Source organism: Melospiza georgiana, chromosome 4 (assembly GCF_028018845.1).
Source record: "Melospiza georgiana isolate bMelGeo1 chromosome 4, bMelGeo1.pri, whole genome shotgun sequence".
NCBI classification, from domain to species: domain Eukaryota; kingdom Metazoa; phylum Chordata; class Aves; order Passeriformes; family Passerellidae; genus Melospiza; species Melospiza georgiana.
The window spans coordinates 68,366,292-68,384,606 of record NC_080433.1 but is presented as its reverse complement, the minus strand read 5'-3'; the positions used below and the strand labels follow the sequence as shown (position 1 = coordinate 68,384,606).

Genomic DNA, 18,315 nt, shown 5'->3' with positions numbered 1-18,315 from the left:
AAAAGGGAGGCTGCATCCTCCAGAAAATTGAGAGATTCCAGGGGAATGTCCCATGGCCTCTCCCTTTATTGGAATAAAGTAAAAGGACTCCTCAGTCTCCTTTTTGGACATAAGCCTCTGGTGTTTGTGGATTAATTTTCCTGACAGAGATGACATGAAGAAACTGCACTGTTATTAGTACTTACTGGCTGCAAACCACCTTTGACTTTTTGTGCTGGGAGGTTTAATGCTCTGAGCACTGGCTCTGAACCCTGCTGGCAGACTGCTTGGAGTCTGCTTCCTACATGGAAATATGACATTTCTTGGTAAAAATTCCCACTTTCCTTCATTAAGGTTGCTGAGTTCAGCACACAAAGAGGTGCAAAGAACTTTCCAAGGGTCCCTGTGCATAGCAAGCCCCAAACAGAAAACTCTGTGCAGGCACCTGCGTGCCCAGGAGTGGAAAGAGCTGTATCCTCTGGGATCCATCCCATCTGCAGCACAGTGTGCCCAGAGCATCAGCCTGACTGCCAGGTTAGCCCTAACCACAGCCTCGTCACTGCCTTGCAGGAATGATGTCTGGGAGCTGGCACTGCAGTTTGGGCCCCCAGAACGGAGTAACATTTGGATTAAGAAGAAAAAATGCATATTAAAATGTGAAATGAGAATGCAGCCAAGACCAAAATCAACTGCTGATTTGAAGTTTCAGTTTCATTCTTCAAGCTATCAGAAAAATATTAGTTTTCCTTAGTTTATTGCAGAAATTCTACTTGAGTTGTAGAAGGCAACATGTAAAACAAAATCATTCATGTAAAATGAAATAATTCTAACAAATTACTGTCTTTGAGCTTATCAATGCAAAATTATTCCAGTCTGCTATTTAAAATGGAAATTTCACACACTCATGAAAGCATGCAAATAGGACTAACACATTTATGTGCAGGCTGAAAAGCTTTCCAAAAAAGTATAAATTCAGTCCTTAAATAATAGACTTTATAAAGAAGAACTCACTGTTCTGTGACACATTCTCATGTTTTGTATAGTTATGTTACATTGACAAGTGCTTCAGTGATGGAAGGTGTACAAAACATTTTAAGTATTGTTGCTTTTTTTTTAACCCAGACAATTTCTTAATTGCTGTTGATCATCAAACCTAGAAATTGGACACTTAGTCACTGAAGTACAGGAAGGTGGTGAAGAGGCAAATAGCATAACCCTTTTCCTGCCTAACTGGTATTTATGTCTTGAGATATCCTTAGGTTTTAAACAGTTTAAAGTATAAAACTACATGCAATACTCACAAGAAAATTGTACTGAAATCCCTCAGTTTGTATAGCATCTTAATAGCATATCTTTTAGTTGAAATTAGATTATTTTACAAATCCCAGTATTTCTAACGAACTTTCCTATTTATAGAACTGTGGGAATTATATTTGAAAAGCTGCCTGTAAACATCTGATCTTTTTAATAATTCCACTTGTAAATTATTCAGTGTCTGTATCCACCAATTATGTAAGGACCATGTATTTGTGGGGAACTCATTAAAATTGCATTGCAACCAACTTCCAGAATTCACCAATGGGATTTCATTATAAACTCAATAAAATTTTGATTAGGGTTCAGAAACAAGAGCTTGTCAAAGCAAATACACTTTCTTTGGAGCCCATATTGTGATGTATTGTCAGACCACTGAAATTTTTTGTAAGCTCTTTAAAGAAGAAAATGCTAATTGGAGCCTATATTCATTGACACAATAAAAGTAAATTATATGAAAAACACACACTGGAGTACAGAGCAGCTTGTAAGTCCTTAAATAGTTTAAAATACAAAAAATGAACCCAAACCACATTGGAGCTTTTGTACTCACAGAGCCCCAGATGGGGTAAATCCTTTTGGGCTTGACAGTGCAGTAGCATTTCCTAGTACTGACTTGAATATAATGACATGTACTTCAAGCCACTTCTGAAATGTGCTGAAGAACAAAAACCTTTAAAACTTCTCCAGAGGAGTAAAAATGATTTAAATCACCAAGGTTTTGGCTATTCTAGAAAGCAGGATGGCATTTTATTCTGTATGGGTTCATACTTGTGCTTTTCACGTCTTTTTACACAATTGTCTATTTTATCACCTTTGAGCTGTGGCCCCAGTGGCACCTTGCAAATATTGGCTAAGGGCAGTTTTACTGATATTCTTGCACAGATTTATGTTTAAGGAATACCTTGAACTGCAGGACATATCCAGGCTTCAGGGTTAAATCTCGAGTCACTGCAAACCGGTCTCCATCCGATTTACCGAACAGCATGGCAGAGGGGGTGGCAGAGCAGAAACTTTCATTTTTGGTCATCCCTTCGTTGGCCAGCATCAACCATACACTCATCTGGTTCATAGGGTAATCAAATGCTGGCTTTTCATAAAAGTTCTGTCAGAAATGAAAAGAAAAGCCAGAGGTATTATCCCCTTGTGCTGTGACTTCAGAATAATTCCCAAAATGATGAACTTTCAAATTTTGCAATTTTTATTTTCTGTAGTTTTCAAAAAAAATTTTTATTGCCAAAACTTCAGTCTTGACTTTTTGCAGAGATACATCATTACATCCTCCGACATAAAGCTTAGGAGCCTGATGATTTTGTGCAAAGACCCCGGTTATTCCCAGACAGAGACGCAGCTGCAAGCACTGCAGCTGTCTCTTTAAATAAACCCAGTATTTTCAACGAAAACTATATTCAAACAAGTCTCCTAACAGGATAGTTCCTGTTTCCTGGGGATGCCCACAGGTGGCTCTTGCTTATTACCTGTGGCAAGGTGGGATTGATGACAGGGATGATGTGCTTCTGCTTCTCTGACAGGATGATGATGTCGTCGATGGCCCACTGGTCGTACCCTTCCCCTGAGAACACCGGCTGCCACCAGCGAAACCTGGTGCAGGGGGTCTTGGCTGCAGCTGGCAGCTCCAGATACACAAACCTGAGGAACATAAACAGAGCAGAACCTCAGGGAGCACACAGTTTGTAGAGAAATGTATCACTCAACAGGGAAAAGAGACAGGAAAGCCAGCAGCTATCTTATCTGTAAAAGTCCTCAGTAATTTGTGTGTCCAGAGAAAGGCAGCAAAGCTGGGGAAGGGTCGAAGAGAGTAAATCATATGAGATGCTGCTGAGGAAGTTTGGGTTGTTTAGTCTGGAGGAAAGGTGGCTCAGCAGAAACCTCATTGCTCTCTACAACTACCTGAAAGGAGGTTGTAGTAAGATGGGGGAATCAGCCTCTTCCCCCAGGCAACCAGGGACACGAGTGCATTGCCTCAAACTCTGCCAGAGGAAGTTTATTGAATTTGCAGAGAATGATGGTGAGGACTCCGTTGATATCAGAAGGCTAATTAATTACTTTATTATACTATATTACATTACATCTAAACTGAATGTGCCAAGCACTCACTCTGCACACACTGCACTGAATCTTGTGACTGTGAGCCGATAGTCCCGACACACACACACACACTTGGTCCTGATAGGCCAAGGAAACAAAACACCATCACTTTGGGTAAACAATCTCCATATTGCACTGTACTTTTGCACAAATGCAGGCACAGCAAATGAAAAGAATTGTTTTTCCTTCCTCTGATGTTCAGAGAATGTGAATCTCAGAAATATTCTTGGGAAGAATTGTGCCTTGCTTTTCTCTGTGAAGAGAAATGTGGCTACACTGGTTGGGGTTGGACAACAGGCAGAGTTTCTCCACTGAAAAGGCAGTCAGGCACTTGGGCTCCTTGGGCTGCCCAGGGAGCTGCAGGAGTCACCATCCCTGGAACTGTCCAAAAAAACCCTGGATATGGCACTTAGTGATATGGTGATGTTGGATCAAAGGTTGAATTTCATGACCTTGGAGGCCTTTTCCAACTTTAAGGATTCTGTGATGCTATTATTCTATTTTCCCATATATCTGGATCCCTATTTATGCACTGCATATCAAGAAGCCTTCTTTGTTCTTCTTGTAAACTCTTCAAGACAATGTATGTTTTTTCTGCTCTATTACTATATTGCCAAACACAATAAGGAACTGATTTGAGCTCTCTAGCTTTGAATTAAACTGTTCAGCTGATCCATGTTCTGATGCCAGGAAGTAATAGTGATATATGCCACCAAAATTAATTTCTCATTCTCTTCTGCTGATTGGTCCTATTTGTAGACAAAAGCATCCTTCTGTTACAATGGAATAGATTATGTAGCAGTTTTCTTTGGGTAAAATATTTCAGGCCTCCTATAAAGATCTTTGTATCCTGAAAGACATGGACTACAGGTAACAGAAATCGTGTTAACACCCATGTAGACAAATACAATTTAAATTTTCACTGACAAGGTATCTGACACCGAGTTTGAATGGCTGAACATGATTTCTTCTCCTCCTTAAATATTTATTTAAAGAGCTTTTGCTTCATATGACATTAATGCATGTACATTAGATCTGAAATCAGAGTCAGAGGAAATGGAAGATTTCTGCACCTCTTTTAAGCAAGTTCTGTATTTGCTTGCTAATGTTTTGCAGATGTTAGCATTTTAGTCATGTTTCACATAGAAGGTGATAGGAAATTTTATATTTTACTTAAGACTGTAAGGCTCACTTTCATTACAGTTTTCATTCCCAGTGACAGGAGTTTACTGTGCCAGTCAGAAAAAGTAATGATGACTTCTAAGCATTGTAAATTTGAATTATGATTAATGTTTTCATAAGTTGAGAAATATATATTTTTAAAAGGTGATGCGGATGTGGATTACTTAATTCAGATCAAAATTATACCTGGGTTTGCTGAAGTCAGAGAAATACATTTCTGCTAGTAGCTGCCAATTGATCCCGCCGTTATTGCTGTACTGCAGCAGCACACCTTCTTCTCTGCTGTCAGGTTTATTGCATGAAGAAGTCTCTCCTCCAATCTGGATGTAAAACTGTACAAAATCCACCCATGTTGTGTCCAAATCCCAGCTTACCAACTGTCTTTTTCCAGCCTACAATACAAGGAAGAGAGGGACAATAATAATTTTAATTATGGCACCTTCACGATGAATAGGCATATTTAAAGTCCATTACAGATGAATATTACACACAAAATTACACAACATGGAGGACATAGATTTCTGTATCAACTTGGCTTTTTTTGTCTTTCAATTATTCTGCTTGGCCATCCTTTATGTCACCCTGATTTGATCCCACAAGAACTTTATTATTCGATTTCAATACACAATGAAAATTCACAACACAATTTCCACACAAGAATTTAATCTCATGGTCCCATGTGACTTCAGAGGACAAAGAGCAGGTGCTGGATATCCTGCATCAACCCAGGCTAAATTTTTAAGTCTTCAGCTTTCTATTGATAATTCATGGAGCAGTAAAAAGTCCTTTTATCTAGTCCTTCTTCCCTGGTCAAATCTTGCACTATACAAGGTTACCTAATCACCTGAAATTGTCTCCTCTAATACCTTCCTCAAGGTCCATCTTCTACACAAGAACCAGGGATTGGCATTTTCTCTTCATGCTTCGGCTGAATAAAATTTGTTCCTACACAAAACGATATTCTTTTCCTAATAAGCGCTGTAAATCAGGAGTGTCTCAACTAAAACCTGTGGATTTAGTTTCAAGTTTACCTAAGCACAGCTAAGAGAAACAGGGAGCCTTGTAAAACTGAGTGAACAGCTTTTCCAAGCACGCTTTTGAACTTAAGAGGTCAATGTGGTCACTCTGTGTGTGTTCAGAAGACAGAGCATGTTCATAGAAAAAAAAGCTCTAAGGTTTAAGAGCCTTTTATTGTAACTGAAATTATCCCATAATCCTCTTCCCTTTGTGCCCTGGGGCTTGAGGCTGAACTTGTGGACTTCCACATCACCAAACCTACAAGGTGCTGGTATGGGATATGAAGCTGACAAGGCAGGACACAGGATGAGAGCAGTGTCCCCAGGGAGGTGACCTGCATGCCCTGCATCTGAACAGCCCCAGCACAGCATCAGGCTGCCACAGCTTTTATAGGTAGAGCAAAGCCATTTGTGTACAGATGGAGAAATGATGCAGGGATCGCATTTCTGCATTTATTAAAGCAGCTTCAACCTGGCACCACCCCCCAAAATGGACCAGAACTGTCATCCTGCCTATTCTTTACAATTCCCTTTAAAAAGTGTGTTTCTGTCCATCTCCAAGCATAAAAAGATTTAAAAAGGAAAACCAAGGTTAAGTTATGACGCCTGTGTTTTAAGTAATGTCACTTGTACATTTGGGATCCTTATGACAAATTTCCAAATAAACTTGAGATAAGCAAGTGACGTCATCTAGCTGGACACATGTAACAAGATTTAGGAGCTGAGATTTAAAATATCATCTGTGTTTTTTAACATAACATCTGTCATAAGGTGACAGATGAATTTAAATCCTGTTCCATTCACATCTCTTTCTTTGTTCTACACAGCTGAGGGTAAACCCAGCAGAGATAAAAGTTTACTGCTTTTCTTTCTCTGTCTTTGCTTGGCTGGTATAACAGCCTGGGTGCTGAGCTCATTTGTGGACCATACCAAATAGGGCACCTTGCACTGTGGGACTGACTGCTGGAAGCTGAATTCATGGGGTCTGAAGTTTTGTTGGCTTGTACCACTGATGACAAGGCAGCAAAACCTGTGAAGAATCCTTTGACTCTCAAAAAGCTCATACAGGATACAAGTAGACCAATTTAGTCTGGAATTGTTCTTGGTTTGGTTTATTTCATTGTTTATTCCCAGCTGAGACTGGAATTCCCTCCTGGATGGTGCCTTGAGAGTGAGAAGAACTCAGCCCTGGATGCAGCCCTGAGCTCCTGGGTGCAGCCCCAGGCGGCTAATGCTGGCCAAGGTGACACTGATAATCTCTGGGTGGTTTGCTTCCACAGCTTCATTGGAGACACTGGAATTGGAAACTGTCACTGTCAAGTGGAGCCAGAAATGGGTGCTAAGGATGCAAACACACTTGCTGTCCCATGGCCTGTGTGTCCTGACCTGCAGTGGGCCAAGCTCTGGCCCTAAAACTGTTCCAGGTGAGCTTTCCATATCCGCACCCACAGCAGGTGTGCCTGCCAAAGGGGTAATCACAGACCCAGGTAAACTGAGAGAGGGCATGAGTGACATAAAGCCTCAGGGAATTGCTAATTGAAAGAGCTCTGAATTGTGAACACACCTACAACTGATTGAAATGAGTTGTAAAACAAAAGCTAGAGGGTTGTCAGAACAAAGCCAACATTAATTCTGGCAGCAGTAATTGATTATGACAGCAAACATTAGACATTCAAATAAAAAGTGGCTGTTTGAGCAAATGAAAAGAAATGTGAATATGAGCTCCCCAAAACAATACAGAACTGTTTGGCAACTATAAAAATAATTTTTTATAATCCACCAGTATGGCCCCTAGACAGTGTGAGAAAGATCTAAACAGAAATTAAATAAACCACCTTCTGTTGACGGCACACAGACTGCTACTACTCAAGAAATGAGTGATAACATAACCCTTAGAGATCAATAGAAAGAAGCCAAGAATTTCTAAATGAGTTTTTCACTCCTCCTTAGCAGGAATCAGAAGAAAGATCATAGCAGGTTAATTCTAATTTAGCAAACTACTTTTGAGAAACTTAGCATAAGGAACCAAGCCAGAAGGAAAAACATCTAACAGGGAAGACAATTATGTATAAAAATCCAATTATCACAATTAGCTAGTTATACTGATTGGGCTATTACGAAATTTTCAGTGCAGAGCTTTATTTCCAGGGGAGCTGGATGTGAGACTATGTAGGAGTGCTGAAAATTATTTCATGGGTTAGATTTTTGTAATGAGGTAAACAACACACAATTGCACAGCGTTGCATATCGGGTTATTCTACTGGGATTAATCTGGCTCTCATGACAGCAGTGGCAGTTTGATCAAACCTTTAAAGGAGAAGCACATAGCTGCATTTACACTCTTCCTTTCAATTAAGAACAAAACAAACCTTAGTAACAGACCTGAGGAGCAACAATACAAAAATAAATCAGTGATTACAATGCATAATCTTACGTTTGGTCATAAAGATCTCTTTTTATTTTAGCTATAATTGCTACTAATTAGCAGAATTCCCTATATCTCCTTCCTGTTCTATTATTTTTTTGTCTGCAAAGTATCCAAGTTATACAAAAGAATATTCTCCTTCGGGTTAAACATTTTCTAAAAGCCTGAAAAATGTTTTTTTTCAATAGTTTTGTTCCTGTGACCACAAATTAAGCTGCTTATGTCCTGGAAAGCCAACCTTTCCCCATCTCTTAGCCAGGACAGTACAGAAGAAACAAATGGGAGCTGCTGGAGGCTGCAAACTGAATCTTAAAAAAGAAAATGTCCAAGTAAGACATTGTGAATATACACACTTCCCTGCACACTGGCAATTTATTACCTTTCATTACAGCTGATATTTCTTGGCTACACAGTGCATGTGTCTTTCCCCATCTCTTTTGATTGCTTTGTTCTTTACCTGCAGAGCATAGCTGGGCTGTTTAACACGCGTCTAATATCACGTGCAGCTTCTTCCTGCCACCTCCCTTCTCTTTGCCTCACAGCCACATGATGCTCCACAGAAACCTGCAGTGTGTGCCTTTATCAGTGCCCCAGCCCTACCTTGTTGAAGTAGAGTGAGGAGCCAGATGAGATGACCCCACAGCCCTCCTCGGGCTTGACGACCTCTCCCCCAATAATTTCCTGCCACTCCGTCTTCAGGGTGTCTGGGTTCTCAAAATCAGACATGATGGTTGAAGAAAGGGGATTTTCAGGCTGACATTCAGTACCCCGAAACCCTGAATCGCACCTGGAGGGAAGTGTAAACATAACAAGTTTTAAGGACTTTATTTGATACTGGCAATTAGTTAAGGCAGTGCACTGACCTTATAAAATTCGATGTGGACAACCATAATTGAAAACAAAAATCATTCTAGAATTGTGGTTTTGTATCGTGGAAAAAATCTGAATAACTGGAAAATTGGAAATTTTTTTTTATAAAAAAAACCCCAAACCCCTGGGGTCTCTAGAAAGTTTGAGGCTGTCAGGGAGTAGCAGTCTGTCCTTGGTGTAGCACCCATTCTGACAGTGACTGCCAAGCAGAGCTCAGCTGGTCCCTGGCATCCTTCTGACTCAGCAAAGCAGCTCTGGCCCTGAGCTGAGCCTCCTGTGAAAAGGGCTGGAATGGCCACCAGGACACCTGGAGCAGGTGAAAGCTCTTCCAGTGCTTGGATCTGCCAAGGGTACAGCTCCTTGGACAGGCTGGTGTGGAGCAACTGCTGCTAATGCTGCTTGAATGGTCAACCCTGCAGAGTGCTTTTTAATTTTTTTAAATTTAAAAAAATTTAAATTTTTTTAAAAAATTTAAAATTTAAAAATTTTAAATTTAAAAAAACAGAGTGTTTTTTTAATTTTTAATACAAAAATAACAACAGCCAAGAAAAGGAAAACAGTAGGGTGCCTGAAGTATCAGGAGAGCATTGCTAGGAGGGTCTGACAAATGCCTCATACCTGCAAACCCCGTGGTCACACCAGCCATGCCCGCTGCACATGTTGGGGCACTGCTGGCCAATGTAGATGTTGTCCAGGGCCCACTCATCCTGGGCTGTGTAGTAGCACTGGCTCCAGCGGAAACGTGTGGCACTGGACCTTAAAATCAATAACAATGCATCACTTTTGGATTCTTTACAAAATGGCAGGAAAAGAGGTAAATGTAAAAAAAAAAAAATGAAGTTAGTATCCCATAGTATCCCAATCCCAGCCTGGGGTGCAAAGGCTGGCACAATCAAAAGCAGCTTCTTACAAATTAACTTTCTAGATGATGCCAGTCACGGCACAGGGCTATATAATGAACTTTCCAGTGGCTGATGACATTTCTGAGGAAGAGCACATTGTAGGGATTTTGAGAATTATTTTAAGGCAAGCCTAGCTGTGAATATTACTGGATTTTTATTGTGCTATGGTTGCAAAATTGGAAAGGTGTATCTAGGGCATGAATTTGTTTTTTATATTTTTGGCGACAGTTAACAGGTCATAAACTGCCTAAAGAGGTTTCTCCTGATATTTATTATTTCAACAATTATTAAAGTTCTTGAGTGTTAGTGAATACCAACTATTTCCATTCAACAATAGTTGACTTTTTTTCTTGATATAATTTTTTCTGTTTTGGTCAGGATGGTTCTAAACTAGATTTTGCGCACATACCACTGGTGACATTGAGAGCACAAGGTTTTGTCAAAGATCCTGTTTCATGGCATCTATTTTTTCCTGCACCGCAAATAGCTTGCTGTTGGCCAACAACCCAAAATCTGTAACACCCAAGGTTTGTGGTGGGGAATTATCAAATTAAATTCCTTGCCTAACTAATCTCTGGATATTTGTAATATTCTTCAAGCACAAAACCTTGCTCTAGCTTCTCCATTCTAAATAGTTTTATCTTCAACAGCTTTTTTTTCTCTACAGTAGTGAAGTCAGGTAATATTACCCATTAAAAATGCTCAGTGTTGGCCCTTTAGGAGATTGTCCAATTCAACATTGACATTTTCCACGGGAGTGACTGCTGCTAGCCAAACCCAGCCTGACACCCACCACCCTCAAAAACCAAGGCTGGAGAAGAAAGTAAATAATGAGAAAAGCAATCTTTGTCATCATCAAGCCTTCTCAAGCTACCTTGCCAAACTGTGCACATCCAACTGGTTACAGACACTGGCTGGTGGCCACTCCCAAACAGGGGATACAGAGATTCTGCACTCCAAGTAAAAAGGGGTGGTGGTGGGTGCCCAGCAATGTGGGCACTGAGGCTGGATTGCATTGTTGTGGAGGGGTAGGACAGGGAAAGCAAGGCTGGCTGAATCCAATTTTAAATGGGATATGCCTGTGTCTGGCCAAGGGCTGGTTGGGGGTGCTGAGGAGGAGAAGCAGGCAGCTCCTATTAGAAGCTTTTCTAACTTGTTTCTGAGCCATATGGTTACTTTACGATGGCACAGGATAAAATGCTGTTACTCTGCTTGGAGATACAAAGGCCTTTCCCCACCCCCAATAATTTATGCAGAATAAGACTTATTAAAATGAATACTGTAAAGGTGGCTGAGCCACCTGCTCACACGTATGGAAGTGAAGAAATGAAGGGAGCAGGCCTGTGCAGCTGAAGAGGACAGAGTGACAGAGCAATTAGCCACTCTGGCACATATGAGAAGACTGCTACATGTATGGATAAATTTTTAAAGTACCAGTTACAAATTTCTTTAAAAAACATGTGAAGCTGCCCAAGGGCTTGTTTTTTAATTGAAGTGACCCTTGCTGCCTGTTTTAAGTGTCTGTTTGATATTGCAAATACTGTAAGCATTTTTACAGCACTCAGAGTTAATCTGCAGGGGCAAATCTGCTGATTAAATACTCCCTCAGGATGTAATGTATTGATGGGTTACATTACAAGAGCTATGAATTATCCATTAAAAGTGTGCAATCCCAGTAATCAGCACACAAAGGACTTCCCAAGCTTGTGAAGGCACAATAGGCAGTCAATATTGACTGCAATTATTTACTGTTTATTTTTGGAGTGCTCTGAAGTCAGCACATCACTTTGCTGCTGAGGTTCATGTTCCCATCAATGGCACCACAGAGAGCCCTGACAGAGGCTGTAGGCTCTGGAAGGAGCTGTAATGACTGGTGTTAACTCTAATGTGTGCTGAGGAAAATGACAATACTGAAACCAAAGAATGGTGTTAGAGCAGGCAAACACATCCCCTGTGAACTCCCAGCACAGTAAAACTGTGTCATGTAATTTTCCCAGGTAGCAGGAGGGAGAGCACTGCGTTTGGGCATCCCTGTTTTTCATCAGGGAGCGTGTATGGGTGGAGTTGGTGTGACACCCTGCAGCCCTGGGGTGTTACAGCAAACCAGGGGAGATTTACAGGGATGCAGAGGCAATTTCACCATGCCTTGGAAGTCTCGTGGTGCCCAACAAGTGGTAGTGCCCCCTAAAATGAGCTTGGTGTGGCATTGATGGCATTGCCTTGGCTGCTCACTGGCTGCTGCCAGGTGCACATGGCCTGGAAGGGCAAATGTGCAGGTGCATCAGGGCTGTGCAGGTACATCAGGGCTGGTTCAGGTACATCAGGGCTGTGCAGTGCATCAGGGCTGGCTCTGGTGCATCAGGGCTGGCTCTGGTGCATCAGGGCTGGTTCAGGTACATCAGGGCTGGTTCAGGTGCATCAGGGCTGGTTCAGGTACATCAGGGCTGTGCAGTGCATCAGGGCTGTGCAGTGCATCAGGGCTGGCTCTGGTGCATCAGGGCTGGTTCAGGTACATCAGGGCTGGTTCAGGTAAATCAGGGCTGGTTCAGGTGCATCAGGGCTGTGCAGTGCATCAGGGCTGGTTCAGGTGCATCAGGGCTGTGCAGGTACATCAGGGCTGGTTCAGGTACATCAGGGCTGGTTCAGGTGCATCAGGGCTGGGCAGCACATCAGGGCTGGCTCTGGGCACAAGGCTCACTCCTGACCTGCACCCTCAGTGCGGAGAGCCCAGCCCTGTGCAGTGGCAGAGGACACCTCTATGCCCAGGGGAGCACAGCACCTGGAGCCCCAGCTGAGAATATCCCTGTGCAGCTCTGCCTTGGGGCTGTTCCCAGGGCTGGGTGTGCACAGAGCTGCCCTTTGCTCAGGATCATGTTGGTTTCACCTGACCAAAATGTTTCCCTGGAGAGTCTCACTGTCCCATTCCTGCTGCCATCCTGCCAGGTGCAGAGCTCCATCTGCCTCCTCGGGTTCCAGATGTTGGCTGCACATCAAGCTAAGGGTGCACTCAGCTCCACTCGTTACTCAGCCCAATGAAATGATTGTTTCTCTCATTTGAGGGGAGGGGAAGAAGGGAGGAGGCTCATCACCACCTGGAGATGAACATGTTGCCCAAATGGAGGCATGTGCAGCAGCTGGGGGCTGGGGACAGCCCAGCAGGGAGGAGTTGTTTTTACCTGCAGACAGACAGCTCTCCCCTGGGGACAGCTTTGCCACCATGGGAATCCCAATGCCCCAAACTGCAAAGGACAAGGGGCGCCCTCCCCTTCCCACCCAGCCTCTGCCAGGGCTCCTGTGGGAAGCAGTGCCACTGTCCCAGGGCTGTGGGCAGGGACAGCTCTATGGATCCAGAGTCCTCCCTGGGCGGGGATAATGCATGTTAGGCTGAAGTGACAATTGCAGAAGCAATGCTGCTGAAAACCCAGTCCTGCTCGCTGCTTTTGAGAGCTTTCCAAGGCTGCTCTGCATCTCAAGGTAACAACAGCTAAAGAGGATTATGCTGTTAAAAATGGTAATCAACCATTTTAAAAAGCCATGTTAATTAAGAAAAGAGAATAAGGAGATGAGCGTCAGCTGCATCCTTAGTGATAAAACACTGCTTTTCTGGGCAGTCACTGTTTGGACATCTATTGAAATGGGAGGTGCAGCACTGAGGAGCTATGGAAGCATTTCTTAAAAGAAGAATAAACTTCCCTAGCTCCTCATAGTTTCTCCATTTTTTTAAATGCTACTAGAAAGCAATCTGGCTCTCTAATGACATTATATCTAACTCAGGTTGATGTCAAATAAAAGTCATTTTTGTTGTGTGACATTTTACATAAGCACATGGAAAGGAAATCATGTCCCAGAAGTACTGCCAGTGAAATGATGCTCTGTTATAAAATTTTTCTGATATGTGAGTTAAAATAAAATCACTGCCTTCTCTCCTGATATTAAAAGCCTTAATGATTTAATGCAAATTTGTGGCTGGTAAAATTATATTTGCTACCTTCTGAGTTACCATAATTACATTTACCCAATTATCCTGAAGGTCTCATTCAGTCATTAGGTGTTGATTTGTTTATGAAGTCAGCAACTGACAGCTGCTTGTATCTCATTAAAGCCTGTTCATATGTAAATGCCTTGCATAAAACTGAAATTAATTTTCATCAGTGTTAGAAATGTTCAGTTCAAGTACAATACAATTTCAGCAAGCAGGTGCTTACATTTAATTTCTTCAAGTCTCATTCTTGCAGCAGGTTTCCTAACCCAAAATCTCACATAACACGGGGACCTTGTAAACGCATGCTTGCTAGATGGAGAACATCTACAGATCTGCAGAAATACCAGCACACCCAGAAAGTTTACAAGAGAAATAGGTGATGTTCTGAACAATTTTCCAGCTGCATGAGCGCAGTGCCACAGCCTGACACTTCCCACACGTCCAAGGTGCAAACCCTCAGCTGGGAGCTGTGCATCCAGGGGTAAAAGCTCCAGCAATCACTGTGCAGGGGTGTGAGGGCATGCTGAGGCCAGCAAGGGCCAGAACAAGGCTAATGAGACATTCCTGAGACCTCCTTTGGGCGCTTGGTTTCCCTGTGCAGTAAGCACAGAGCAGGCTGGGTGTGTGCCAGCCTTTGCCTTGTGTGGGTGAAATGGAAGCTCCAGAGATGTCTCCCCTCACCCCAGCTTTGGGAAGGCAGAACATCTGGCTCTGCCTCTGCACTGTTCTTCCATCACTGAGGTTTTGCCTCTGTGGGGTGGATGCAGGTGGGGAAGGGATAGGAGGAGGAGGGAGAGCACACCCAAGAGGAGCCCTCCCTGCACCACCAGCCACCTGGAACAATGCTCTCTATGTGGCTGGGCTGGCAGTGGAGAGCTGCTCATCAAATTGTCACCGATAATGCCCAGGTTTGGCAAAGGCAGAAACTTTCTCTCTGCTCACAAGCCTGATCTAAAAAGCTGTAAAAAATCCCCTCCCAGTCTCAGCCCAAAGGAGCTGTTGAGCCCTTAACCTGCTCTTTGCCACTGGAAAGGAGTGTTAGAAAGAGGGAAAAGTGGTGGGAGAGACGTGTGGTGTGCTGGATTGCGTTCGATGGGGAACAGGCAGCCACCCTTCCTCTTCACCCTGATAGCACCACAGCACAGCACAACTCAGAAAATGGCTTCTATGAAGAGCAAAGAAATTTTCAGTGGTAATTTGTACCTTAATTACAAACAAAACTCTGCTAACAGACGGGAATCCCTTCAGATACACGACAGAGTGTGAAATATTTATGATTTGTGCACAGCATAGAACAGGAACCCGGCTATTACTTCATCATGACTTCTCCCCACAGTCTCCTAAATTAAAATCGAGTTATATGCTTCTGTCACCTCATATGCTGAGAAAAATTAGTAGATCCAAAAGAAAAAGAGGGCCACAACATTGGTATCATCATCAAATACACAGTGTATAATTACTTTGAGTACATTATATGTTTTATAAATTAGGAATAACAGCCTACTTTGGAGTGTAACCCAAAAAATTGTAGGTGCTTTTTAAACTCCTAAGTGTCTATGTGAACCACAGATTTTGTGTATAGTGGCACAAAATGACATGTAAGATTCAGTATATTATAATCTAACTACAAAGCAGTTATTTGTAGACTTACTTGCACCATTTGGAATTATCTATGTTCTAAGGATTCAATATTTGCCTTTGATGTTTTGCCTAGAAATAGGAAATTCTGAATATTGGCTGCACAGCAAAAAGGGGCAGTGTGTTGAAAGAAGGTATCATTGTGGTGTGATTGATGGAAACAGGCTGTGCTGAGGCCATGCAGAGTGCAAAAAAAATAATGATGAAGGATGGGGAAATACAATGATGACTTAATCTGAGCAAGCTCTCATTGCAATTGCTATGATGGATTCAGGTCAAACGTATTCAAAATGTAACTCTAATTGCAATAATTAAATTCTCAAATGAAGGATGCCCTGAAGATTATTGGGATTTATGACAAGATTTTTATTGGTATGGTATAATAAAGATTTAAAAATAAACAATGAAAGAGACAATTTAGTGATTAAAAAATTTTAGGGGAGGCAAATCAAGTTTGATTACAACAAGATGAATAGGCTTTCTGATAATTTTTGTTTCTCTTTTTTTTGCATGAGAGAATGTTATTTTTTAAGACATGCTATAAAAAGAAACAAGAGTTAAAAAATTCCCAGAAATGAATCATTAGTTATTGTTTATACAGGGCTTTGGTCTGAAGATGTAAACAATAAGGAATGTGCAAAATAAAAATTAACAATCCAAATAAAGCCTTCCTCCAATAGGGCATTTATAGACAAGTGCCACTATTTTTGAAAAGTCTGAACTTTATTAGGAGAGTCAGAGTATGTATTAAAAACAATCCTAAACAATAGTTTCTGTTGACTTCACCAACTTTTATTCTCTAATTATGTAAGGAATGCATTTTATGGGAAATACCTGAGACTGGGTCAGCCCTGGGACTCTACCTATTGGCTTGAGTATGACCTGCAGACGACTTGATATTTGTCACAGCAATTGATGTGACAAATTGTCTGCACAACACCCCCATGCCCTTCTTCCCCACAAAAAAAAATGTTTAAAGATAGGAAATAAATGCTTACCAAGTCTTCTGTGGTAAAAGAACAGTGATTCTCCTCCACTGAGTGAATTCACTGGAGTGGTAAATACTTGCTGATGTAAACTCCTGACAGCTTGGCATACTGGGAAGGCATTCCTTAAAATAAAACATTCCAAAACTAGATTTAATGTCGAGGAATAATTGGGAACAGAAACAAGGGTCAAACAGTCACAGAACCAGGAGCTTGTCTGGGTCCAGATGTTGGAGTGAAAGACACAGAAGAGAGAAATCCTGGCATGAAGTGGAGAAATTTCTCAGAAAACCAGTAGTACAATTGAGGATGGAAGAAAGCCATATGAATCTATTTAAAGAGTTTAGCATTCATGACTGGCAATGTTTTGCTTTCCTCCGTGAGGAATGTCTATCTCTCTGGTTTTTACCATCTTCACCCCAGCATCCACCATGGACTATGAAGTGAGGATACAAGATCACTATGAAAGTGACCTCCAGACTATCATAAAGGTCATTTTAGAGACCTATTGTGAAGCTTTTCCTGGGCATGCTGAGTGGCCCCACACCCTCCATCTGCAGTGGGGAGCAGCAGTAGGGACAGACAGACACACACCAGAGGGCCCAGCCACAGCCTACTGAAGTTGTGTCCTTGGGCCCATCCCAAGCTCTGCAGCTTTGACACCTGCAGCAAGTGCTGTAAATTGTTCCCTCCTGCTTCTAGGACTATTTCTGTATTTAACTCAGATTCCTGTTGAGGTCTGTTTCCTAAATTCTATTTTTTTTAAATTCAGAAAATATGATCATTTTAATGATCGCATCTTTTTAATATTAAATATAAATGAAGTACATTATATTATATATAGCACTGCCCTTCCAATGTTATTTCATTTTTTGCAATATTCCATTAATTTATTTTCTCTTTGCCAGAACAAAAAATTGACATATGAGGTATAAATAAAGTGCTTGGAAGTTACTACCAACCCACATGATCCTCTTCCAGCTCCCAGTTCAGAGTCCCTTCTGCCACAGCACAGCTTCTCCTGACCATCCCCACGTGCCCAGGAGAATTTCACTGGTCACTGCTGTGCTCACCCCCATGAAGGGTATCAGGCAAGAGAGCAGACACCTGCTCATGCAAGTAACCTACTCTGGCTGTTCTAAAACTAATAACAAAGCAGTGATGCTCTACAGAAGTTATGGAAATTAAGAATATTCACACAGTTAAATTATACAGTAATAGCTATGTATTAAATATGAAGAAGGGCAGAATATATTACAGAGAAATTTATTGCTCAAACATCTTAGAGTATTAAATGAAGATCTGAGACTTCATTCTGTTTTTTTTTTTGTTGTTGTTTTAGTAGATTTTCTAAAGGCTTAGTTTCCTTTCCAGCAATTTTCAAACATTTTTTCGTGATTCATCTCCCCTAAAAGATAATAGAAAACTCGATCTAATAAAGATCAGTGATCACAAAGCAAACAAAATTTTCAAACATTTTAATTAATTAGTGTTTTGTTTATTTGCCAGGTTATGTCCTTGAAATATACTACAAATACTCTTTTATCACAGCAACATGGGTGGTGTGAGAAAAATGATTTGGCTGCATGTTCTCCCTGATTTCTGCTCTACTGAGCAAGGAAAGGAGCACTAAAATCTGAAGCTAACTTATCTTCCATGGATGCCAAGCACAAACCCCAAACACCCACTGCTAGGAACTATTCTTGGACACCAAAATGATGATGCTTGCTAGGTATACAAGACATGAACAGGGTGTGAAATATATGATTTATAGCTTTTGTCTGGATAAGAAATATTATTTGGAAATAAGAAATCATTATTTGGGTTTTCAAAGTTTAAAAATTCATTTATTGGGGTTTCTTAATTAGGCCCACCAAAGTAAATGTGGCAAAACACAGCATGGCAAGGGTAA

The 18,315-nt window shown here is 41.5% G+C and overlaps 1 protein-coding gene across 2 annotated transcripts in view; it reads right to left on the bottom strand.

Annotated features, from left to right (window-relative positions):
- The window catches only part of RELN (reelin), a 283,413-nt gene that overhangs the window by 71,620 nt on the left and 193,478 nt on the right, over nt 1–18,315 (bottom strand). For both annotated transcript variants that reach the window (XM_058023699.1, XM_058023698.1), the window contains exons 22-27: nt 16,416–16,528; nt 9,514–9,651; nt 8,626–8,812; nt 4,771–4,976; nt 2,772–2,943; nt 2,198–2,398 (exon numbers count right to left, since the gene is read on the bottom strand). In XM_058023699.1, the coding sequence (XP_057879682.1) occupies nt 2,198–2,398; nt 2,772–2,943; nt 4,771–4,976; nt 8,626–8,812; nt 9,514–9,651; nt 16,416–16,528 (1,017 nt within the window). The remainder of the gene's footprint in view (nt 1–2,197; nt 2,399–2,771; nt 2,944–4,770; nt 4,977–8,625; nt 8,813–9,513; nt 9,652–16,415; nt 16,529–18,315) is intronic.